Source organism: Schistocerca serialis, chromosome 8 (assembly GCF_023864345.2).
Source record: "Schistocerca serialis cubense isolate TAMUIC-IGC-003099 chromosome 8, iqSchSeri2.2, whole genome shotgun sequence".
Classification (NCBI taxonomy): Eukaryota; Metazoa; Arthropoda; class Insecta; order Orthoptera; family Acrididae; genus Schistocerca; species Schistocerca serialis.
This window is the reverse complement of record NC_064645.1, coordinates 445,350,509-445,377,229: the sequence shown is the minus strand read 5'-3', so window position 1 is coordinate 445,377,229 and position 26,721 is coordinate 445,350,509. Positions and strand designations below refer to the sequence as shown.

General features: G+C 42.7%; 1 protein-coding gene across 1 annotated transcript in view; it reads left to right on the top strand.

The window, feature by feature from the left end:
• The window catches only part of LOC126417056 (dipeptidase 1-like), a 644,900-nt gene that overhangs the window by 475,035 nt on the left and 143,144 nt on the right, over positions 1–26,721 (top strand). Inside the window, exon 11 of the mRNA XM_050084949.1 lies at positions 239–323. Within this exon, the coding sequence (XP_049940906.1) occupies positions 239–323 (85 nt within the window). The remainder of the gene's footprint in view (positions 1–238; positions 324–26,721) is intronic.

The window sequence follows — 26,721 nt, the reverse complement described above, 5'->3', positions numbered from 1 at the left end:
TAGATGCTGCAGGAAGAATCCCAACTTTATAAACAAATATTTACATTGAGTCCTGAATGTATTTTTTCTTTATTATTATTATGAACTTTTTCTGTAGTTTAAAACTGAGACCATGTTCTGTGTTTGGATATCCAAACAGACTTCGCAGAACTAAGTTTCGAGACCGGCGAGCGAGTGTAAGTATGTCAGTGTGCTCGCACATGTGTGCATCACCAGTGTGCTGCTGCCGCTGTTGCAGGCCCAGAATGGCGGCGTGGTGATGCTCAGCTTCTACAACGACTTCCTCACCTGCTCCCCTGCCGCTCGCATGGAGGACGTGATGCGTGAGTACCCATCAATATTTTCCTGTTATTTGGTGGTGGTAAGTTCCTATGGGACCAAACTGCCATCGGTCCCTAGACTTACACACTACTTAATCGAACTTAAATTATCTTATGCTAAGGACAGCACACACAAGCACGCCAGAGGGAGGACTCAAATCTCCGACTGGGGTAGCAACGCGAACCGTTCCATTGCGCCTCAAACCGCGTGACTACCCCAAGCGGCTTTCTGTTATTGCCTACTCAAAAATTTTCTACTACAACAGAGAGGTGCGATCTTGGAGGAGATTTAACAGTACGTCGTTGACAACAACAAAGCGACTGTATGGTTCCTTCAAAACGATTATAACAACAAATGAGGCTTTTTGCGCGCTGGTTTAACGTCTAAGATACACGCTATTCTCAAGGAAATGAATGTGTCATCCTGTTACCTCTGGATAATGGTTGATAATCAACACGGTAAGCATTGAATTTAATGTGTTAACTTAGGTGAACATTTCACATACGAATATCCACTTACAAGACATTACCGTTGGCGAACTACTTATCACGATAAGTACAATACGATTACAAGAAGTACAGGGTGATTCAAAAAGGATGGATGGATTTCAGTTGTTTATTACAGATAAACTATAAACGATATTAATACGTTCAAAAATGGTTCAAATGGCTCTGAGCACTATGGGACTCAACTGCTGTGGTCATCAGACCCCTAGAACTTAGAACTACTTAAACCCAACTAACCTAAGGACATCACACACATCCATGCCCGAGGCAGGATTCGAACCTGCGACCGTAGCAGTCACACGGTTCCGGACTGCGCGCCTAGAACCGCGAGACCACCGCGTCCGGCTATTAATACGTTGCGAGTATCATTGGACAGAGGAAGGTTCAAGGTCTTATGCTAGCATAGACAGTAGACCATACAGTCATCATGAGCACCATGCGTTGGTCGAGAAACATCGAAACTCTAGTTTACTTCATTCCTCACTCGAATCAACAGCTATCTGTTCATTGAAACGACAGCTTCAACAATTCGATTTGTCACCTCTCGAAGTAGATTTGTCATAGTCGGGGCAAAGACTCATACTGTTATGCACCACCACAGAAAAAACTAGAAAATTTGAGGTCTGGTGAATACGGAGGCCAAAAGTAATCAACAAGATCTATGTTCAGCTCTTCCTATCCAACGTTGTGGGATGGTGTTGTTAAGATGCCTCTGCGGCTTCGTGCATAGAAATGTAATCATCGGAATCTTCGTGAAGTGAGAAAATAACCAGTTTTGCTGCATGTCCAGGTGTAACATTCCTGCCACAGTTTCCTCCACAAAAAGGGAAGTCCTAAACTTCGTGAGCAGAAACAGCACAAAGTATATACAGTTTCGGAAAATCTCTTTCATGTTCGACGACGACGCCAGGATTTTGTGACCCCCAACTTCCTACATGGTTGTGGCTTTTATTTACCAAACAGATGAAACGACTCAAATGCAAAATTCGTGCCTTCTGTTGTGGTTGTCGAGGCGCTGTTCCTGCAGTTAATGCGACTTGTAGCGCTTCACATGCAGGTGTCGTTTCTGAACGGGTCACACCGTAGTTAGAAATCTAGTGGACTTCCGCGGTATCAGTATGAACGCATCTCGGACACGGTCGACATTTTCATCAGACGTGCGTGGCCGACCAGTACTCTTCGCTCTGCATATGCAACCAACTTCCAAGAATTTTCTGTGCACGAGGCTGCTTCTTCGTGAATCGACGGTCGAATGCAAGTTGCGCTAGAAGAATGGATTTGAGACGCCCTGCTAAACGCACAGAACAGAACAGATAGTTTAAATTGTGGAAAGGGGCCAAACTAAGCGGCTGTCAGCTACACTCGAACATACAACTTTATTTATTTGACCAAACATTACAAGAGCCAAGAAAATTTTAAAAAAAAGAACAGCATTAATTTACCGGCTGATGCGCCATACAATCTCATGCTTTAAGGTCAAGACCACTTTAATTTGAAATCGGCTGAAACCCAATAATTTAAGACTCAAACCAAAGTCAGAAATTTACAAGGCAGAAGGCCTTATCTTAAATCAGTTCTTTCAATTAGGCTGAAGGCCCGAACAATTTCACACCTTAAGCGCAAAACAACTTTAATTTTTAAAAAAATCGGCTGAAGACCCACCTCTTAAGACTCAAACCAAAATTAAATTTTTAAAAGGGAGAAAGCCTTATCTTAAAACAGTACTTCCATTAGGCTGCAGGTCCAAACTATCTGACACCTTAAGAGCAAAAAAACTTTGATATAAAAACCGGCTGAAGGCACATCACTTAAGACTCAAACCAAAATAAGTTTTTAAAAGCCTAAGGCCTTACCTTAAAACAGTTCTTTAAATTCGGCTGAAGGCTCAAACAATCTTATGCCTTAATGGCAAAACAACCTTAATTTAAAAATCGGCTACAAACCATACAAATACAAACAACTAGAACAAATAAGAAAAGTCAGTACACCTAACGGCGCTCAGAAGTATCCGAGGTCTGCCTGGAATTCAAACACTAACGTTCGCTTAGTTGAGATAGGCAGTCGGCACAACCATTCTCGATCCGACCACAACCCAACCGACAGTCAACGGACCCACTGACAAGATAACTGCTGCTCCACCAGACCAGCACACAACAGGGAGTACAATGGAACAACGTAGAAGGTATTGGCGCCCACAACCTATTATACATTGAGCTGTCAAAGTACACACCGTGCTGGACAGCGACAAAAAGATGAGGGAAATACTGTGGTGTCACCGTCAGACACCACACTTGCTAGGTGGTAGCTTTAAATCGGCTGCGGTCCATTAGTACATGTCTGACCCGCGTGTCTTCACTGTCAGGGATCGCAGACCGAGCGCCACCACAAGGCAGGTCTCGAGATACGGACTAGCACTCGCCCCAGTTGTACGGACGACGTAGCTAGCGATGCACACTGACGAAGCCTCGCTCATTTGCAGAGCAGATAGTTAGAATAGCCTTAAGCTAAGTCAATGGCTACAACCTAACAAGGCGCCATTAGTAACATTGCATGTATCTAAAGAGTCTCACTTGTATCGCCACAATCTCCAGATGTATCACAAGGATGGATTAAAGTTAAGTATTCCAGCAGCTACGTACTTTTCTTTATAGCATTCATTACGTATCCTGTTTCAGACCTCACGCCATCCTGCTTTAGCTTAGCGCGTGCCTTTCGGCTTCCTCTCATTGTGTCTAGGCTGTCTTGTCTAGACACAACAAATACACTGCCTGAATTTACGTCAACGGCCAGGGCAGGCAACCGGAACATTAACGGCCACAAGGCACAAGATTCCGCTGGTACACTTCAATTCAATATACCCCGGTACAGTTAAACTCCACCGGTGGCTAAAGTTTGCCAACTTGAAAACACACGTTGTTCCTTGCGGAAATATCCCAACAGACGACAACGAAATCCAAACGACACAATGAGAACAGTCGTGACGTGCTGGTAGATTAAGTCAAAACTCAACTTTTGTGTCCAGGATCGGTTAGCCACGGACCTCGTAGCAATGGGAACAGCCCCTCACACTCCAACCGCGCGTCGACGCCGCCAGCGGCCTCGGCCAAACTACGCAGCGCGGAGATTTCCTCTCTGCTCCACGCCAACCGACCAACTGGTCGCACACAGCACACCTACAAGCTACAGGCACCAGGCCAAAAATTGTACAAGGTGCGAATATCGATACACACCGCTGCTGCCACTCGCGTAGGGAGAGGATAACAGCATAGTCGCGATAACCGCGGGAGACTAAACGCAGAATAACAATCAAGGTTTAATCCAACGCATAACATGAGCCAGCCACGTTAACTTCACGCAAATTTCAATGGACAAAATGATTTCTCTCGTGATGCAGCCGCCATGTTGTTACAAACAACGAGGCTGTGTCAAAACTTTGAACCTCCCTCCGTCCACTGAAATGCGCAATGTGCTCCTGTCTTTTTATGAACTGAAACCTGTTCAGCTAAATGACAATCTTGTAGTAAGAAAACAACAGTTGCAATAATGGTGAACAGAACTTGTAATACAAGAGACGACCGTCTCGTCGGTGAATCACTGTAGCTTTTAGCAGTGATTTAATTGCTTAAAAGCAGGAAAGAGTGACGCATGGATAATAACATACCGGCGTGAAAAGTTACGAAAATTGCAACACTTTGATACTGAAGACTGCCACACATACCTGCAGTCGTTCCTTCCACTGCGCGAATCATTTCTGGGTGTCGTTTCCCGTTAGGATACACAGAGGCACCGCTGTTTCAGACTACAAACTGAGTGGAAGGTAAAGTTCGTAGTAAAGTGTTTCTGAATTGCCAGTGAGTTCATCGATTTTAATGGAACTTGTCTCAGAAAATTTACAATTCAAGATGGTAAAACAGTCGTTAGGCCAAACAGTCCCTTAGTAACTAGATCAGTGTTATTTTCCCCGCTTTCTCGCTATACTTATTCTTCATATCGAGCCTCCGAAGGCACTGTGACACCACGCCGATCATGAAAATTTAAGTCTGGCGTTTGCTGAAGCAAAATCCTGTTCTCTCTCTTCCGAGCACGTGTGCGTGCGTTTTTACAAGAAAATCCGTTAAAAGCCTTAAATAATTGGTGTAATTTCTTGATCTCTCGGTCCATTTATTTATCACAGCGTTCATCTCAGTGTGTTCATGACCATAGCTCACGACACAATGAAATAGTAAGAAACTAATACGAAGTACCTAAATGAAAACTGATTCATAAAGCGGTGGAACGAAGGATGCATTCGACTGCCTCAAATTACAACCGTTACTTACGTGTTGCGTGAATATGGCAGCCTGTTTACAACGAAAATTGTTACGTGTGACTCTGTTAACGTTAAGTTTTCGTTCTCATATCCGTGAATGGTCTTGCCACTTTAGGTACTCCAGTTCTCAGTCCGATCACCCACGTTAAGCAATGTGATTCCCAATTAGTACGTGAATGGCTGAACAGCTGGAAACAATGGATGCCGTTGGCTCAGGGACGCGGAAGTCACCATAGCAACACCCGGCAGGAGGACTTGCATCAGGCCACTGAGCCATTTGGTCTCATTGTTACGTCTACATAATTTATCAAGAATGACGAGTTATGTAGTAAGAATGGCGAGTGATATATCTCCTACGCCGCCACTATTTTTCAGCTCTATTGGATAAAATAGCGACGCTGGATTTTGCTGAAGGCCATGGGAGCGAGTGACAGCACAGCTGACTAGAGCAACGTTACCTCACGTGCAGCGAGACTGGGAGGCAGCATCGCAGTAACGACGACACAGTAGCAAGGCAGGACGACTGGTCATCGACTGGCTGCTTGTTTCGACAAAATAATTAGGCACCAAACCAATGAAAATGGTGAGCAATATAAATACCCAACATTTGCAGCCAAAGATATCGAGGTCTATCAGGCACCATGTACGGGGAGAGGTCTACGATGGTAGACATGGCAGCATTCGAGGAGCGGGGCAACATTCTAGGGGTATTTAGTAAGTAAAGCAACAAATTATTTAAAAAAGAAGGTTTATTTTACTCAGGATTCCAATTCACCGCATTTTTCCCCGTACTTTTGCCTAAAAAACCCTATTTTTCAGCATAATCACCGTTCAATGTGACGCCACATTACTGGGCGGGCCTCTATGTCCTCGTGGTGACAAGTTATTTGTCGACGTCGGAGCCAAAGTCTCGATGCGTCAATAACCTCCCCATGTACTATGCTCCGCGAGTGGATCCCTCATTGCGCCAAACAGATGGAACAAGGAACGTGCGATATCTAGGCTGTTGGGTGGTTGGGGAAGGACAGTCCTATGAAGTTTTCTTGAGCTCCTACCGGGTACGTAGACTAGAATGAGACCTTGCGTCATCATGGAGAAGGTCGTTTGCATTTATATGGTCACGAACACGCTAAAGTCGTTTCTTTAGTTTCCAGATGGTAGCAAAATATGCTTCCGAGTTGACCGTGAATAGCACCTGCGGAGTCCCAGAAGACTGTCCCCTTGACTTTTCCAGCTGAGAGTTGCGTCTTTTTTCCCCATTTTGATTCAGTACTCATTAGTTTTTGAATTTACCCATATAACCTTCAGCACCTTTTATAGCACCACGATTCAAAATCTTCCATTTTCTTCAGGTCTGAACTGTTTACTGTGGAAGGTTCACTTACGTACAAGGCTACATGCCAGAAAAATAAGCTTTTTCTTCGAAGGAGAGATGGTGTGGCGCCTCTCCATTGATTGCCGTTTTATTTCCATTTCAAAATGTGAAACCATGTGTCATCGCCTGTGACGATGTTCCACAAAAACTTTGTCACGGGCAACCTTCTTGTGCCAAAGCGTTCAGTACCCCAACAGATGGGCAAGTGTGTCAGCACTACCAACAGAGACGTCCAGTTGTGCAGCGAGTTGTTGGTTTGTGATCCATCTCTTCTGCAGGGCAGGCGCTCAAGACCAGAGCGGTACAGTCACTCAACACTCTCGTTTGTGTGGGCATACTGGACACTACTGATTAGGACCATGATCCTTCACAAGAATCATGGCGGGTTCCTGCGCCTTCCGGCATGCCCTGCCTTGAGCTGCAAAGCCATGTTCATATGGTACACGTGCTGCCGCGAACTTCCACGTCAGCATTCCTTTCCATCTGTCGATGTCACAGCAGGCCGCTGCCCGTCTGCTTGCATATATGCCTCTACAATCGCCGTCTTCAGCAGGCACCCAGCAGGTGCATTGCGACCGCAGCGCATCGTTAGGTGTGTTGTAACTTGTACTCCAATAAAGTGCGTGATTAGTAATGATGATCCATTCTGCAACTGTCGGTCATCATCGTGACAACAGCCCTCGGCCTCAGTTCAACCCTGTTACTTATGTCGTGGACCAGAGGCCTCTATACGTCTTCTGGATAAGTGGCGATGATTGGGAACGGGAGAAAATCATTTTTGAGAAAGAGGAAATTATTAACGACTAATACAAATTTAAGCTCTGTTAAGTCTTTTCTAAGTTTATTTGTCTGGCATATAGCCTTGTATGGAAGTGAACATTCCACGGCAAACAATTCAGAAAAATATTGAAGGTTGTGTGGGTAAATCGAACAACTAATAAGAAAATATTGAATAGAAACGGGGAAACAAAGAAATTTATGTCTCTTTGATAGGTCAAGTACAGGGAAACAAGAAATCTTCGATTTGCTGATAGAGGGAAGAGAGGGGGTAAAAGCTGTAGGGCGAGACAAAGGCAGGAATACCGCAAGATAGTGCAAGTGAATGTAGAATGCAGTAGTTATCCAAAGATGAAGGGGCTTGCACAGGACTGACAAGCGTGCAGAAACTAATCTTCGGACTCGGGATCACAACAACAGAGAGTATTAATTCTTGATTTTTGTGTGTTAGAGTAAATTAGAGGCAGTTTCACAGGAATGCTGTACCGCACTCTGAAACTCAGAGAAGGAGGCACTTCTACGCGGAAAATACGCTGAAGCGCCAAAGAAAACGGTATAGGCATGCGTAATCAAGACATCAAGTGTCGGCTGCAGTTGTTAGATCGATTACTGCTGCTCCAGTGGCAGGTTATCAAGGTTTAAGTGAGTTCGAACGTGGAGTTATAGTTGGCGCATGAGCGATGGGACACAGCATCACCGAAGTAGCGATGAAGTGGGGACCCTTCCATAAGATCATTTCACGAGTGTACAGTGAATATAAGGAATCCGGTAAAACATCAAATGTTTGGCATCGCTGCAGCTGGAAAAAGATCCTGGAAGAACTGGACCAACGACGGCTGAAGAGAATCGTTCAACGTGACAGAAGTGCAACCCACCCGCAAACTGCTGCAGATTTCAATGCTGGGCGATCAAAGAGTGTCAGCGTGCAAACCATTCAACGAAACATCATCGATATGGGCTGTCAGAGCCGAAGACTCGTTCGTGTACCCTTCATGACTGCACGTCCCAAATCTTTGTGCCTCGCCTGGGCCTGTCAACACCGACATTGGATTGCTGATGACTGGAAACATGTTACCTGGTCGGACGAGTCTCGTTTCAGATTGTATCGAGCGGATGGACGTGTCCGAGTATGGAGACAAAATCATGAATCCATGGACCCTACATGTCGGCAGTGGACTGTTCGAGCTAGTGGAGGCCCTGTAATGGTGTGGGGCTTGTGAAGTCGGAGTGATGTGGGATCGTTGATATGTCTAGATACGACTCTGACAGATGACAAGTATGTAAGCATCCTGTCTGATCATCTGCAACCATTCATGTCCGTTGTGCATTCCGACGGACTTGGGCAAATCCATCAGGACAATGCGACACCCTACACGCCCAGAATTGCTGCAGAGTGGCTCCAGGAACACTCTTCTGAGATTAAACACTTCCACTGGCCACCAAATTCCACAGACGTGAACATTAGTGAGCAAATCTGGGATGCCTTGCAACGTGCTGTTCAGAAGAGATCTTCACCCTCACCTACTCTACGAATTTATGGACAGCCCTGCAGGATTCATGGTGTGAGTTCCCTCCAGCAGTGCTTCAGACATTAGTTGAGTACATGCCATGTAGTGTTGCGGCACTTCTGCGTTATCGAAGGGGCCCTACACGATATTAGGTAGATGCACAAGTTTCTTTGACTCTCCAGTGTATTTTTGTGTCTTGAAGTTTGATTTTGCGAATTGTTCTTAGTTAAGCATTTTTATTACTACCAACAAATAAAATTAAGGAGTCAATATACTGAAATATAAATCCATGAATTCCACGAAGAGACATCAGGAAAATATACTTTTATCTACATTACACACTATGCTTATTACATCTTCTCGCTGGAAACTTCAGTTATGCAAAAAGAATTCTTCTGCTTCTAAAAGATAAAAAATATTAAATCGTGCCTTATCAGCCACTGAATTTGCTACTGAATGAAGATAATGTGAGATAGTTGGAAGTGTGAGCCCGTAGAAATGAATATCTTGAGTCGTTCATTATGTGTTGACTGCGGTCTGCTTCTGGTAGCAGGAGGACAATCACCTCCAGTGAAGACCAGTATTGATCCATTTATTCCCACTATAAAAGGCGTGACAGAATGAAGTTCCGACGTACAGATGAATCCATAAACGAAATGTTTTTCACTGACAGAGGGTCAAAAGTGCCGTGTGCTATGCTGACGACTTGATGGAACGCTGTCAGCACAGCGCAGATGGCGCTGACTTTTAGAAGATTTCGTTCCTGCTATGTTCGGATATGTTTCATAACACGGTAGCTAACTGGCCTGCATGAATAGTGGAAAATATTTGTTCCCAGCGTTTTTTATAGTAGTCGTGTTGTATATTTCTTTCAAAGGGTAAACTGGAGCACTGGGATATCGTAAAATATCTTTGTTTTTATTGATTTACAGTGGATAGAAATAATCTCTAACTGATTAATTCATAAAATGGTACTGTAATTTCATTTTCAGTGTGTCAGGTAATGGCTTTAATTCCCTTGGCAAATCTCCAGATTCGAGACATCAAGAAACTGCAACCACAAGATGAAGATATTGAAAACGTACACGATATGATGTAGAGTTATTTAGGCTCTAAGATTGAATCAATTAACACAAAGGAATATAAGACAAAAAAATGCCTTACACTTTACACGAAGAACCATATATGAGAAATCATTGATGACAATGCGTGCCACTTATATTAAAGGTCGACTGCAAGCAAGCGCGAGAACGAATTTTTCAGATGTATTTCGAACGTTTTATAAAGAAACTTAACTGTTTTATGTGTATATTTGTTATTTTGAAACTTGGGAATAACATTTCAAGTCAGAAACAGCATTCATAGCAGCTAATAGAAATAGTCAATCATAAAATAATAAAACGAAGTTGATTACATCTCCAGAAAACAACTTTTTTATTGTATGTTAAAATATTATTCGTTTTAATTACGACGAAATTTGATAAAACGATAATGGACGATAATGACACTCGTCTTCTGTTTTAACTGAGTGAAAGAAAGTTTAAGGCGGAAGTCTGAGCTGAAAAGGGGAAAAATCAGCTTTCATCATGACCATACAACTTCCGTCCAAGTTACTTTGCGGTGCTAAGCTCAGCGGCTAGAACAACAAAATTGATTGAAAGAGTTATGTTTTTCACTAAATCTAACCCCCTCGGCTTTCCATCAATTCCCACATGTAGCGAATGAAATTAAACTCGGTAAATCAAATGGAGTTAATCAGATTAAAATTAATGTTCATCTAGTGACAACAAATGATAAAAGCAGAAATGGCTTACATATGCTCAGTGTGCAATGTAATGAACATTTTGTGACATGTAAAAATACTCTGTGCAACATAATAGAAGGTCATTTTGTTCAAAACCCTGTAGTTGTCTTCCACTGCAACGCAGAAGATTGAAATTTGGCTCAAAGGTGCCTACAAGCTTCGTCTGCTGCGGTGGAAAAGCGTGGGTACACGATACGTCACGCTTAGGCTCGCATATGGTTCAAACATAAAGTATTGATACACGAAAAAAACAGACAAGATTTACAAGTTCATGTGTGGTATAAGGCAGATTAATGATATCACACGGAAGACACAGTCTACGAGAGGACTGCACAAACAGGTAGGTGCAATTAGAATATCCTGGAAAGAAAGCCGGCCGGTGTGGCTGTGCGGTTCTAGGCGCTTTAGTCTCGAACTGCGTGACTGCTACGGTCGCAGGCTCGAATCCTGCCTCGGGCATGGATGTCTGTGATGTCCTTAGGTTAGTTAGGTTTGAGTAGTTCTAAGTTCTAGGGGACTGATGACCACAGATGTTAAGTCCCATAGTGCTCAGAGCCATTTGAACCATTTGAAACCTGGAAAGAAAATTGTGAAAGACATCACGAAAGGTAACCCAGAGGGCTCTCTTTGTGGTCCATAGATCTGGGATATTGGCATAGAGCCATTAATGAACCAGCTTCAGTGTATAACAAACATTAGAAGCTGCATAGGCTATGAAGACGATCTCCTAATTACATTATCCGCTAACACAAGGGTTAATTTAGAAGAAAACTGTAGGGTAGTTCTTGAAAGGTCAAACAACTGGTGCGTAGAAAACAAACTAACGATAGCAACGCACAAGACAGTCTATATTTTACTAATAGGAACTTTATCAAGAACGAGAAATTCAATAACCAAAATAAGCGACGAACTTGTGAAAAGAAAAGACATATACAGATACCGTGCAATTAACACCGACGAAAAGCAAAACTTTTATGCACATGTAGATACTGTCTGCCAGAGAGGCATTACAATCCCAAATAAAGTGGCAACAGTTGGCTAAACAAATTTTCAGTTGCCACTGTGTGCAATAAGAACGTATCACTATGCCATGTTACTCGCAATTGCGTTCAACCTCATAGAGCCAGTATGGTAAGGACAGCACCGGCTCTCCGGCGATCACAGAGGAGTGTACACATGTGCCTGGCAGGCGCGTATAGATCAACACCGACTGAGGCACTGCTGATGATATCAGGCTGCCTCTCTCTAGACCTAGCGGTACGAAACAGAAATGTACAATATAGACTAAAATAGCGCTATTATGGTAAACCTCTGGGCGCAGGATCCGTATCGAATGAGGAAATAGAGGCATGCATTTATGCAGAATGGCAAGAAATTTGGAAAAGGGCAGAAACATAAATCAGAGCCTACCAGTTCCTTCCTAACATAAAAGAAAGAGAAAGAATGACATTCTTCCCCCCTTACATAGTGCTTAGTTACTACTAACAAATTTGATATTATGTTAATTAAAATATAAAGTGCTTTATTCAAGTCAATATATGTGCAACATTCGGTTTCTTCTTTTATACAGGTAGACTAGAAGAAAATGGCAAATAAATGAATAAATAAGTGTTGGCCAACGCTACCGTGGGAATGTCTCACAACGACAAGCTCGTCACATACCTACTTACACACATTACACCTCTTCTTTTGGTGCCTCTTCAAAGGAGGCCAGAACCATGGCGCTCAGTGCAGAAATAACACATTTCCCTCCTGGGTTCCACCCTGTAAACTAAGTTGCGCTCGCGCCCACCGCCACTCAGAATCGGCGCTAAATGTCCTCATGAGGTGGCATAAAGGGCGTCAATGAAACACTTCCTTCCCTTGTTGTTTGATTCGCACACACACTGACGCCCTCTGGCTGATTCAACCCTTCTGTAAGGACAGTGTGCACCGATAACACCACTGAACGCAATAGCACCCATTTTAAATGTAGGGCGATCGAATTTTTGTTTCATTGCACAGAGTGGAACCACTATTGCACATTCAAAATCACTAAGACGAAATCTGACTGTGATCTGAAGAAGCAAGGTTGTTTTTTTTTCAGCACTCCTGTCTCGCAGTTCTCTGTGACGTGTTGTGACAGTGACAGTGACATTCGCGTGCATAATCCCTACAAGGCCCTCCGCCCCTCTCCCCACGTTGGCATCATTCTCTGTGCTACTTGCGCACGTTTGTTGTGCAGTTTAATAATGTGTCTGCGCGGAGGCAACACGTGATGGATTCCTAGGCGCCTGTTAGCAAGCAAACCCTTGGAACCTCTCAGAGCGCAATGTCATCTATCTGAAAGATCTTAAGCGTTGCCTACCTGCAGGCATCTAGGAAACCGGCAATCGTACATTTTTGAAGTGCCGAAAAAGGTAATTGGGCTGCACCGAGGGCGTTGCCAATCTGTGGACTTTTAGAGGGACCCTTTACCATTTTATTCACACATGTGACAATATCATCGCCCTCTCATGACCACTTCATAGGAACACTCGAGACAGGAGGGCTGAAAATCCATAAAAATCCTTGATGCTTTCGTTCGCATTCAAATTTCGTCGAATTTCGTTTTGATTGTACGCTAATGATTACAGCATGTACACTAAGGCAAAATTTGGGATCGCGAACATGGTCGTTGGGGTAGCAGGCTCACAATGTACTTAGAGGAGGGGTCAGCGGTGTCAGAAGTCGTCAACAACTTTGTCATGTTGCTCACTGCACAGAGAATTGTCGTTTTCGACTGGAAACTGTGTGGGAAACAAAGCCCCAAGGAGAGGGGCCTCCTCTCGTGTCGACAATGAGCGGCGGTGAATACGTAATGTTTCCTTTGTCCACCTATAAGCACACCGCGTGATTTCAACGCTGGAAGTCGTGGTTTTAACCTCCGTGGCAGAGCTGTCAAAAGCAGGGGTGATAAGTGGGTGTGTGACGACTGTCCATTGGTGTGAGACGTCCACGGTGGCGTCGAGAAGATGTATGTAGATATTTAGTGCCATTTTGACATCATTAACCCACATGAATTCCTGAGATCTGGCCTTCTTTCCACAAGTGTCGACACTTTGCTGTTCAAAACGTCCAGTAGCCCTAGGTGTTCCGTACCATTCCAGAGGATGGTTGTACGCCACATTTGAGCCGAATTTCAAACATCTGCGCCACAATGGGAAATAACTAGGGGTTTCGAATAAGGGACCATTTGATAATTAATTGAAACCATCAGCTGCCGAACGGTGTTGTTGATATACCTCGATGGGGACAGCTGAAAATTTGTGCCCCCACCGGGACTCGAACCCGGTATCTTCTTCTTACACTGCAGACGCTCTATCCATCTGAGCCACGGAGGACACCGATGAATAGGGTGACTGTAGGGACTTATCCCTTGCACGCTTCCTGTGAGACTCACATTCCCAACTGTCCACAATCTACATACGTATTGTTTATAATAGATATTTGCCCACCCACTTGTCACTCGCGCTTACTAAGTTGACGATTCCCTTAAGAGTTCGGGCAACCTGTGCGCATTCACACAGACGAAGGTCAATGGTCAGGTAGCCATTTAACTATATATGAAGATAATAGCTGTTCTCGAAAGAACAGATACCATTCATGACCGTGCCGATTCTCTAGAATAAATGATAATTAATTGAAACTCTCAGCTGCCGACAGCTGAGGGTTTGAATTAATTATCATTTATTCTAGAGAAGCTGCACGGTCATCAGGGGTATCTGTTCTTTCGAAAACAGCTACTATCTGCAAATACAGTGACCATTTGGTTGTGTTACGGAGTGTACATGCCACATCAGGACTCTAACATGAGTCTGCCTCTTTTCGCGAGCACTTTCCTTAATAAAATTTGTTTTATACTTTTCGTTCTTCGTCCACCTATTTCGGCCAGTACACCATCATCCCCTAGGAAAGAGTTGGCCCTTTGATTATTAAATTTTCCTTTCTGCATCCAAAGGTACGACTTCTTCTTCGAACGGAACTGAGGCGTTTCGCCTTTATATCGCTCCTGTCTGGAGCCTGTGTATCAGGAGAATGACTCATGCATGCCCAGTGACAGATGGTCTGAAGCGGGTTCTGTCGACTATGTAGTTCTAAATTTCATCCACCAGATTTCAGTAACGAACAGAGACATTCAAGAAACAGGTCAAGAGAATATTTTTGTGAATTTTCCTTTTTAATAGTGTGAATGATGCGTGAATGTGGTGTAAAGTAAACAAGTAGATCATTGTTATACTGATAAACCCTGTACGAAATAGAGTGAGAAATTTTTAAGAGAGTGTGAATGCAGACGACGGGGAATTTTCTATAATAATATGTTCCCAGTAATGTATATGGTAAAAGGAAAGCTAATTCGAGTGCAAATGAAAACAGTTAATAACCTAAAGTAAAAATAAAATATCAGAATGTTAAATATTTATTTCTGGAAAAAGAAGGGTTCGAAAGTGTATTATTTGTTGATTGGTTAGACTCGCAAAAGCTCGGACTAGCGCGGGAGAGTAATATTTTTCTATTGGCCTAAAAGAAAACTGACCAATCAGAACGGAGTTTTCTTCGGACGTCTTTTCTCTTAGAGATAGAGAATGTTTACATAGTCTAAAGTAGTCAAAGCCCAGTCTTTCAGTGGTGCGGTCGTGTGTAGTATGAGCTCCTAAGGAAGTTACAGTTTGTCGGTCTTAGTTGTGCTACAATCATCAAAAGTGCTTTAAAATGAAGGCATATTTATTCCGGTGTTTTCTTTTGGGAAGAACAAATTTTTTAAGTAATTTTGTGTATGAGAAAAGACAATAATTCCGCGTGGCTTATTGATCGATGAAAGGAGGAAGCAAAGAAATGTTCTGGGAACCTGAGGAATACAGATATACAAGTCGCTGAGGAATGAAATAGATAGGAAGTGCAGGGAAGTTAAGATGAAACGACTGCAGAAAAATGTGAAGACATTGAAAAAGAAATGACTGTCGAAGGCACAGTCTCAGCATACAGGAAAGTCAGAACAATCTTCCGTTACATTAAAATCAAGGCTGATTACATTAAGAGTGCAACGGGAATTCCACTGTTAAAGGCAGAGGAGAGTGTGGATAGGTGCAAATAATACATTGAAAGCCTCTATGAGAGGAAAGGTTTGTCTGATGAATAGAAGAAGAAACAGGAGTCGATTTATAAGAGATAGGTGACGCAGTATTAGAATCAGAATTTAAAAGAGCTTTGGAGGACTTAAGATCAAATTAAGCAAAAGGGATGGATAACAATCAATCGGAAAGTGCGAAGTGGAAGTGGTAACGTGGCAACAAAACCACTATTCACGTTGGTGGGAGGAATATATGAGTCTGGCGACATACCAACTGACTTTCGGAAAGGCATCATCGACACAATTCCGAAGACGGCAAGAGCTAAAAATTCCGTGAATTATCGCACAATCAGCTTAACTGCTCATGCTTCCAAGCTGCTTGCAAGCATAATATACAGAATAATGGAAAAGAAAATTGAGGGTGCGCTAGATGACGATCAGTTCGGCCTTAGGAAAGGTAAAGACACGAGAGAGGCAATTCTGATGTTGCGGTTAATAATGGGAGTAAGACTAAAGAAAAACCAAGACACCTTCATAGGATTTGACGACCTGCAAAAAGCGTTCGACAATGTAAAACGGTGCAAGATATTCGAAATTTTGAGAAAATGTGGGTAAGCTCTAAGGAGAGACGGGTAATATACAATATATATTAGAGCCAAGAGGGAATAATAAGAGTAGACGACCAAGAACGAAGTGCTCGTATTAAAAAGAGTGTGAAACAAGGATGTAGCCTTTCGCCCCTACTGTACATCGAAGAAGCGATGATGGAAATAAATAAAAAGGCTCAGGAGTGGAATTAAAATTCAAGGTGGGAGGATATCGTTGATACGAGTCGCTGATGACATTGCTATATTGAGTGAAAGTGAAATAGAATTACATGACCTACTGAACGGACTGATCGGTCTAATGAGTATAGATTATGGATTAAGAATAAATCCAAGAAAGACGAACGTAATGAGAAGTAATAGAAATGAGAACAGCGAGAAACTTAACGACAGGATTGATGGTCACGAAGTAAATGAAGTTAAAGAATTCTGCTACGTAGGCAGTTAAATAACCAGTGACGGACATAGCAAGGAGAACATCGAAAGCAGACTAGCAATGGCAAAAAGGGCATTCCTGGCCAAGAGAAGTCTACTAATATCAAATATCGGCCTTAATTTGAGGAAGAAATTTCTGCGAATGTACATCTGGATTACACCATTGTATGATGGTGAAACATGGACTGTGGGAAAACAGGAACAGAAGAGAATCGAAGCATTTGAGATGTGGTGCAACAGATGAATTCTGAAAATTAGGTGGACTGATAAGGTAAGGAATGGGGAGTTTCTGCGCAGAATCGGAGAGGAAAGGAACATATGGAAAACACTGATAAGGAGAAGGGACAGGATGATATGACGACATCTGTTAAGACATTAGGGAATGACTTGAATGGTACTAGAGAGAGTTGTTGAGGACGAAAACTGTACAGGAAGACAGAGACTGGAATACATCCAGCAAGTAATTCAGGACGTAGGTTGCAAGGGCTACTATGAGATAAAGAGGTTAGCACAGGAGAGGAATTCGTGGCGGGCCGCATCAAACTAGTCAGAAGACTGAGAAGACGGATAAATAAAAAAATAAAAACAAAAAAGAGACACAGGCCTGGTAGAATATAAAAGGAACGTGAACAACGGTGGAAACTGAGCAATCACTGTGAAGGACTCAGACATGCCGTGCACTTGTGCACAGACTGTTAAGTGCCCTCATTATGGGGTATAGAAAATGGTTCAAATGGCTCTGAGCACTATAGGACTCAACTTCTGAGGTTCTAGAACTTAGAACTACTTAAACCTAACCAACCTAGGGACATGACACACATCCATGCCCGAGGCAGGATTCGAACCTACGACCGTATTTGCTCCAGACTGTAGCGCCTAGAACCGCACGGCCACTCCGGCCGGCTGTGGGGTCTCCATTTGGGTGGCTTGTCGAATAGTTCATTATACATATTTCTGAGGCCTTCTAATTTGACAGTGGCGCGATGTTGGACTGCATGTTAACGTGAGGGCAGCCATACTGTTCTGCAAGGTTTCAGTTGAGCACATCTGACCACCACAAAGGAAGATCGCTGTATTGTGCTCCAAAATCATCACAACTCCTTCAAATCAACAACTGCTGACCAAGACCAAGTAGAAGACTTTCAGTCAACATCGTTTGTCATACCTAGCCATTGGCCGGAGACTAGCAGGAGCCAGACTAATGAATTATGATCCCATGCAAAGACTGACGTTAAGATCATAATACAAGCGGCAGGATTTGAATTAGTGTAATCACCAGGAAGCATGGACTGCTGATGAATGGTGTCACATTTTTGTGAGCGATAAATCATGGTTTTACACTATCCCACATGGCCATCGCCAGTGAGTATGGTGGCGACCTGGGAAGAGATCCCTTTCTTACAATGTTTTGGAGAAGCACAGCGGTTTTACTCCTGGTATTAAGCTGTGGGGTGCCATTGGGTATGACTTCAGTGCACGGCTGGTCGTGATTGAGGGAACTCAGATGTGACAACGATGGGTCACATAGATATGGCTTCATTTCATAAGATTGTATCGTGGTGCCATTTTTCAACAGGATAACGCTCGTCCACACATGGTAGGAATTTCTGTGGTCTGCGTGATGTTGGGGTACTCCTGTGGCAAGATCCCCAAGTCTGCCTTTGGCAGAACATATGTGGAACCAGCTCGGACATCAGCTGTGTCCAAGTGCAAGCATCGAGGGCATCAAGGAGTAGTTACAATCCTTGTGGGCTATCTTGTCTTCGGAGAGGATACAATGGCTTTATGACACCCTTCCCAACAGAATCAATGTATGCATCCAGACCGGAAGAGGTGCAACGTCATCCTAGTAAATGGGCTCATAGCGCCTGTCTATTTGTAAATGTGAGTCGATTTTTGATCACTGACTATCACATACCGTCTCAAACCATTAAATGTCATTTCGTTTTCTCCTCTTCTTCTGGGTGCTTCTAATGTTTTGTCAAGAAGTGTATTTTCTCTCCATATAACCCACAATCTGGTATGATCGAAATCTGTGGTAAACTTGTATGTATTGCTATAAGGGACAGTCAGTTGAAAACAAGATAAATGGAAAATAGTATAGAACATGCTTACTACACCAAAAGTAATTGCGATAAGTGATAATGCATTTATCGCACTGTGATAAAAGATGGTAAATTCCGTCATGGAAAGATTTTTGCGGTTGTCAGCGGAACCACGACTGTACCCAGGCGTGCTCTTCTTCATCGGAACCAAATCGAAGGCCATGAATATCTCTCTTCAAGGCTCCAAGCCTATTGAAATCACTAGGGAAGAGATCTGGACTGTATGGATGGTGTGTAAGGGCTTCCAATCGAAACTTCCGTAATGCATAAACAAACATAACAACACGTGGGCCCACCCATATGTTGTGAACATTTTTTCGAGTACGCTGTAGACGTTTCACTGTTAAAATATGTGGGTAATGTGAATTGACATAAAAGTGGATACAAAGACAGGCAAGCTTCTTTCTTGTGCGTTAAGCAATGAAACTTTCCTTTTACACTATCTTCGTGCGAGTCACAATGGTCAGGATCATGACCTTATCGCTGACAGTGCAAATCGGAGCAATTCTGCGATCGGTTATTGGGGAAGAATAAAGAAGGTCACCTCGAAACCACCAACAGCTGCTGCAATGAATATTTCTTTACAGTCACTCAATTTCGTCAAGACACCATATTCATATGACAGGTACCTTCACATCAGGCTGAAGGAAGTTTCGTTGGTGTGTACTGCATTATGTTATCAGTCGACAAACTGGAACTCGGTACGGGACATTGTAAAAATTGTTGGACACCAGCAGAGGTACTGAAAATTAGCTTATTAAGATACTCTGAACTTGCTCGGAGTGAAGAATATAGTTTACCTTAATAGACTTGTCGACATAATTTTGTAAGTCTTTGGTGTTGAGTTCTTGACGCACGGAATAAGGTTCCCTTGTTCTGGTAAATAACTTTTTCTGTGTCGAAACCGAATATCTTCCTTTCAACATTGCGTTGTTTGATGCTAATTTTGTATGTTACCGCCTACTAACTAAAGGAAGCAATGTACTTTTCCAATATATGCATCATTTTTCTTCTGAATGACAGAAGCTTTACAAAGTGTTTGTGTAATGACACATAGTAAGCGAAATTAATTACTGTAATGGCGCGTATATTTCATTCTTTTGGAATTATTACATTATCTCTGTTTCCGTTCACTACCGAAACTAACTTCTGTCCACATAAAATATTCTTTGGAAACTTCTTGCGGTAATAAAAAAATTGACCGATTTACCTTTTCGAACATTGGTGGTGCCTGCTACTTATATAATAAGATTATTGTATTTCTTATGTATGATGTTATAGTGACGTTCCTCTGATTTTGAAATGAGTAAATGCTAGTTCCGAAACGATGGTATTGAACTGAGGTAAAGGTTTTACGAGTCGTAAACTTCACGTGGTGTAGCTGTGGCACGTATTTGCGTTATAAATCTCGACAACCGAGAAGCCATCAGAACTATCAAGAACACAGAATGATGAGACGAGATGTTCTGAAAAAATCATGATACCCATCATTACCGTACGTAGAAATTCCACCTATAGTAAAACGACGCCTCGGAAATTCAGTTTACGCTGGCAGCCAACAGCTGCTCTACACCAGCCTTCATCCTAAATGGTATCACGCCTCTGACCCGTAGGATATCGCTCGTGGTTTGAAAGGTTTTTTGTGTATATTCTCTTAAGAGAGAAGCACAGGTTCCTGGAGAACCTCGCATTAGGCCTTGCTGTAATATTTGGGGTGAAATATGAATGAGTTTGGCAGATTTATATTGTGACCTTATTTTTCCTAGCGAAAAGTGGAATCTCTTTGTTTACTCTGCAACTGCAATGTTGCTAGACTTGCTGCTAATGGAAATACCTTATAAAAGGAGAATTGTTATCCTGTGGAGCTAAAGACTATTGAGGTATGCCCACAACAAGCAAATGTTCCACTGATGAAATATTTTTGGGTATCTTTGGGTATCTGGTTTAACAGTGAAAACTGCAGATGACATGAGTTCGATAGTAATTACCACATGAAGAGCTACTTACAGGGTGACAATTATTGAACTATATGAAAACAGACGTAATTTGGTTAAAAACTACAGCGCGCACACACTTTATTCAACGTGTAAGCGTCACGACCGATATTTGGATTTACGTTACGACATTTTCGATTGCCTGCCATCATTGGCGATGATGTGGCGTAGGCGAATATCGAAATTCTGCATGAACCCCTGAAGAGTCGGAACATGTCGCTGTCTATGGCCCCCTGAACTGCTGTTTTCATCTAAGCAATGGTTTTGGGGTTGTTGCTGTACACCTTGTCTTTAATATAGCCCTACAAAAAGGAGTTGCTTGTGTTCAGATACGGAGAATGAGGGGGCCAATCGCGGACCATGCCAGTGGCCTCTGGGTACTCCAGGGAAGGAATGCGGTCCCCAAAGTGCCCCTCCACGAAATCAAACACTCTCCTGCTTCGATGAGGTCGAGTTCCGGACACGCGGGTAACCGAGCATGACCGGTCACCGCTGACGTCTCACCTCGCCTCGATCCGGTTCGCTGCACTGTACTGTATAAATCTGACGCCTCTCTCTCTCTCTCTCTCTCTCTCTCTCTCTCTGTCACACACACACACACACACACACACAATGTATTTATCTCTGACTCTCTCTCACTTTTAATACAAAAGTAACGCTTCTAAGAACGGGTTCGATTCCCGGCGGGGTCAGGGATTTTCTCTGCCTCGTGATGGCTGGGTGTTGTGTGCTGTCCTTAGGTTAGTTAGGTTTAAGTAGTTCTAAGTTCTAGGGGACTGATGACCATAGATGTTAAGTCCCATAGTGCTCAGAGCCATTTGAACCATTTAAGAACGGGTACGTAAGCTAAATTCATAGGGCACTTTCTTTCATAACATTTACTCCTGACTTCTTAACGTCCGGGAATTTTGTTGTAAATAAAACAAATGGCTCTGAGCACTATGGGACTTAACGTCTTAGGTCATCAGTCCCCTTGAACTTAGAACTACTTAAACCTAACTAACCTAAGGACATTACACACAACCACGCCCGATGCAGGATTCGAACCTGCGACCGTAGCAGTCCCGCGGTTCCGGACTGCAGTGCCTAGAACCGCGAGGCCACCGCGGCCGGCGTAAATAAAACATTGTTCAAAAGAGACCAATCTGTGTTAATCTGATTATGCGAATCAGTCCACGTATCAACTGTCGCAGCACGCAATAACAGAAGGCATTATGCTGTTTCGTATTGCATCAGCTTGTTCTTTGACATGTCTGCTTATAGTAGAGAGATGTGGCATGACATCTGCGACGTTAAGTTCTCCATAATGCGCACCTAGATATATTAATTCTTGGCCTAGTTCTCTGAAACTTTCACCGGAACAGCATTAAAAGATCTCATATCTTTAGCACACATTGCCACACACTTTGCTGTAATACTATTTTTTATTACTGCCTGTATCCATGAAGGAGCAATATCCTTGTGAGGTTTCTTGCAACTGTGTTTCTTTAAATGAGTGGTTCCCGACTGGAAACACAATAATGTGGAGCAGTTTATGTACGATACGTACCCAGTAGACGCACAGTTTTCGCCTACAACCAACAAAAATGTGCTCCATAGTTGGCTTTTTAGACCTTGCCGTTTTTTCATCGTGTAAACATTTGTTTCAATCTTACGCATATTGCACTGGCTTCCTCGCGGTGCATGATTACAGAGAGAGACACACCACAAGTGAGAAGCTCGTACTGGCTGCAGTCTCACACGGATAATGACACGTGTAATGTGTTTGAAGTTACGTGCTACGTATTCGGTCACGGCTTCTATGCTCGGTCACAATGACTAGTGCGGGCAGCCTATCCGTTAGGGTGTGCTCGCTCCATCTCGTAGTTTGTGCTCGCTTACTCGATCATGCAGGACTCTAGCATCAATTATTACGTGACTGGGCATTGCTCACCACACAGTCACCCCTTGAGAGTGGACAGACTTCTCGATCGCGAAAGGTAGAATCGCAGCCCCCAAATGCTCCAATTTCGCTTATTGACGAACCCATCCAAATGAAAGTGGGCTTCGTCGCTAAGCCAAACCATACATGTGCGTACTAATTCCCATCTTGCGCCGCGACCAACCATGCAGTTTGACATTCTAAAGTAAACCGTTCAGAAACTATGACGATTTTATTTCATATAGTTCAGTAAATGTCACTCTGTACTTTAACACAGATGACATAGTATCTCGTTTTTTATGCAGATGAAATATCTAAAGATGGTTGATACCATAAATGAAACTAACATGCATTGAAATCGCGATCTCTAAATAACAGGCAGACGGAAAATGTTCACATTTCCAAAATATTTCAGGACTTTGTACTCAAGTAAATACACAAAATTTTCTCTTGCCATGTCTTTTTGTTTGTGGCCAATGAGACAGTTACGAGAGCGGAGCTACAACAGCAACTTCAGAGCTGCATGGCAGGCAAACAAGTTCATTCAAACACCGAATAAGAGTAGCGCAGCCTGTCACTCCACGAATGAATGAGGAAATTTGAACTCACAGGTGTTTACATAGGCTACTCACGTCGCACGTCTCACAGCTAGCGCCTCGCCAGTGAGTCATGATGGTAGTCTTCAGACTACGCGCACTGCCTGGCGGCATTGGCAGTGCCGTCGAAGGCAGGAGAGTGAATCTCGTCTGTCCAGTCCAGTGTTGCACAATCTACACAGAGAGCAGGAAAAGTTGGGACTCCACGCATCACTAAACTGATATCCGGTTTCCGTAGACAATGTAATGCTGTCAGAGACTGTCACAGACTAAAAGATTGGTTAAAACGAAAGGATAATGATTTGAAAAGAGGTTATAGGAAGAATACAAAAAGTAAAACAAAGGCAATGGAATGTAGTTTTAATCAGATCAAGTGATACTGAGGGAATTAGTGTAGGTAACAGGACACGGAGAGTACCAGATGAGCTTTGCTAGCTGCTAAGTAAAATAACTGACGGTGATCAAAGAACATGGAACATCAAGTTCCGACTGTTAATTGCAAGAACAGTTTTTCTACTGACAGAGTGACGGAGCTGCCCCGACAGCTGGGTTTTATGTAGGCCACAACGCCTGCAAACATCACACACAGAATTTTCAAATTCTCTCACTCACTACATGCAAACTATTACACCAACAGAAAAAATGAACAGGAACTTTTTGTAGGAAATTAAATGGAATTATATTTTGTACTGGGATGCGTTTTCACGAAAGACCGTAGTTTTGGAATCATTCAAGAAAAACGTACAAAAGTGGACTTCAAAAATGTTTTTCTTGAATAACTCGTAAACTGTGGCTTCAAGCGAAAACGCATCCCGGTACAAAATTTAACTTCCTTAAATTTCTCACAAAAATGTGCGATTCATTTTCTCTGTAGGACGAGTGCTTTACATGTAGTGAGCGAGAGAATATGAAAATCTTGTTCATGATATTTGAAGGCACTGCGGATTGCATAAAAGCCAGCTATAGGGACAGCTGAATAGTATGAAGTCTTTGTGTGTTAGGCCTTGTATGGAAGTAACACATCGATGACAGAAAATCATAAAAGAGGGTGTCTAGAAATGAAGTCCTACAGAAGATTGCAGAGGATTAATAGGAGAGATTGGAGTACTAATCAAGAGGTGCTGGATCGAAATGGGGAGGAAATAAATTTATGGCGCAATTTTACTCAAGAAAGTGGTCGATTATTAAGATATATCCTGAGTCATCATAGAATCTTCGATTTTGCAATAGAGTAAAGTGGGATAAAAATGATAGATGCCGCATAAGGCTTTACTACATTAAGCAGTTTAAACTCGATATCCATTGGAATATAGTTTGCATCGCTTGTGCAGAGATGAAGAGTTTTTGTCAGACTAGCATGGAAAGCTGCATCAAAAAAGTCTTCGGACTTAAGACCACAACAAAAACTGCACTCACGATTAATAGGGTGCTCTGCGGTGTTTGTATCTTCGGGTTATTTCATTATGGATTTTAACAACGATGTTGCAAAATTATTTTCTTATGCCCTGTTCAATGTCTGGTTGATGTGCAGTGAAGGGACATGGCAAACTTTGTGGGTTACAAACTATGAATTCTGTATTCATGTTCACAGTAACTCTGCAGACTGTATGACCTATATAAGTAACATTTGCTATCTAAACAATAAAGTAACAAGACGGTCATAATTCTTCCTTGAGGCAGTATCACTGTGTGTGGCTTCGGGTTGATCTTAATTGTAATAACTGGAGGGAATTGAAATTATTGTAAATATTGTTGAGTGGTATTCGACGTCTTTTACGAGAGCCTGGCAACTACTTTTGTGGCCAGCCAAGGGCGATGGCGAACAAACTGACCGTAGTTTCGAGTCTGCAAGTCCACATTCTTGTCCAGCCCACTGAAAGAAATGTTTCTATTTTCTGTTCTCTGTTTGCTTAGCGGGATCAGGACTACGATTATAAAATAACATTTAGAGTTCTAATTGATACATACATTTAGTAAAGTTTCACACGCACAACATTGTAATATTCATTATGTTCGTATTGACAGTAAATCTCTCTATCCTAAACAGCACAATGAGCAGTTCAGAGGCTACCTCTAAGATAAGTTTTTACCAAATTGTCTTCGGCTGATGATGATGATGAGGTCCCATACTCCGCGGAGCGTAGGGGGACGATGCGGGAGACCAGCACCGCCGACTAGGCAAGGTCCTAGAGGAGGTGGTTTGCCATTGCCTTAATCCGACCGTAATGAGGATGAATAACGATGATGAAGACGACACAACAACACCCAGTCATCTCGAGGCAGGGAAAATCCCTGACCCCGCCTGGAATCTAAGCCGGGACTCCGTGCGCGGGAAGCGAGAACGCTACCGCAAGACCACGAGCAGCGGAACTCAACATACATGCTCCCCACAGAAGTGAAAAATAATTGTCACCACTTGCCACGTGGAGTTGTAAGTATCACCGGCGGCACACTAACAGTTACTTCAGCGATATGTAAGCGATCCAGGACGGTGTACAGTCCTCGCTAGTTCACTATCTATTATTACAGAAAATCAACGTTTTGTAACAGCGTGTCTCTGACGTCATCCGAGGCAGCGCGCACTCCGGCTTTGACTGACGCGGATCTTACAGTGGCTGAGTGCGAAGTGAAGCCTAGTCGTGCCTTTGGGGTTGTATTTATATATGTGGCGCAGCGGACGGCCAAGGGAACACCAGCTATCATCCGCTCTATGCACACGGCAGCAGTCTCTAAACGGCCGCTTTCTTGTACACACACTACTTAATAACAATGCTATCAATTAAACTAGAATCTTCATAATTATTGCATGCATGTAGTTAAGTTGGTTAAAATCGCAGAAAAAGTTTTAGCTTGCTTGCATGAAAACTTTGCCTTCTAGAAGTTTTAGAACGGAAATGACAGTAGATCGTTACTTCTCAATTATAACTTTAAGAGACCTTGCATTGGTTGTTGTTAACAATACGGTCCTACAACTTGTTATAGCTCTAGTATTTAATAGGTTTTTGCATGTGTTATAACCGAAACTTTCTAGCTTTAATATAACAGATACTTAATCTACTACAAATAACGACGTTTTAGTTCCAATTCTGCTTTTCATTAAATTACTTGAAAACTATTAGAGGTAGCTTAATGACGTCAGATAGTTGTTATTTCTAGATTGAACTGAAGCATCATTCAAATTTCACATTTCTAAGTCTAATACTTAGCACCTCCAATTTTTCTTAAAAGCGTGGATTCTGACCACAGCTTTTGTTTAATCACGTTGAGACTTGCACCAGTTAATTTTGATATATATCTGCTCATTATGACCAATTTCTGGCTTTCTAGCTTTATTATTTAGCACCACGTATTTTTTTCTTAAAACGATAAATTTGGG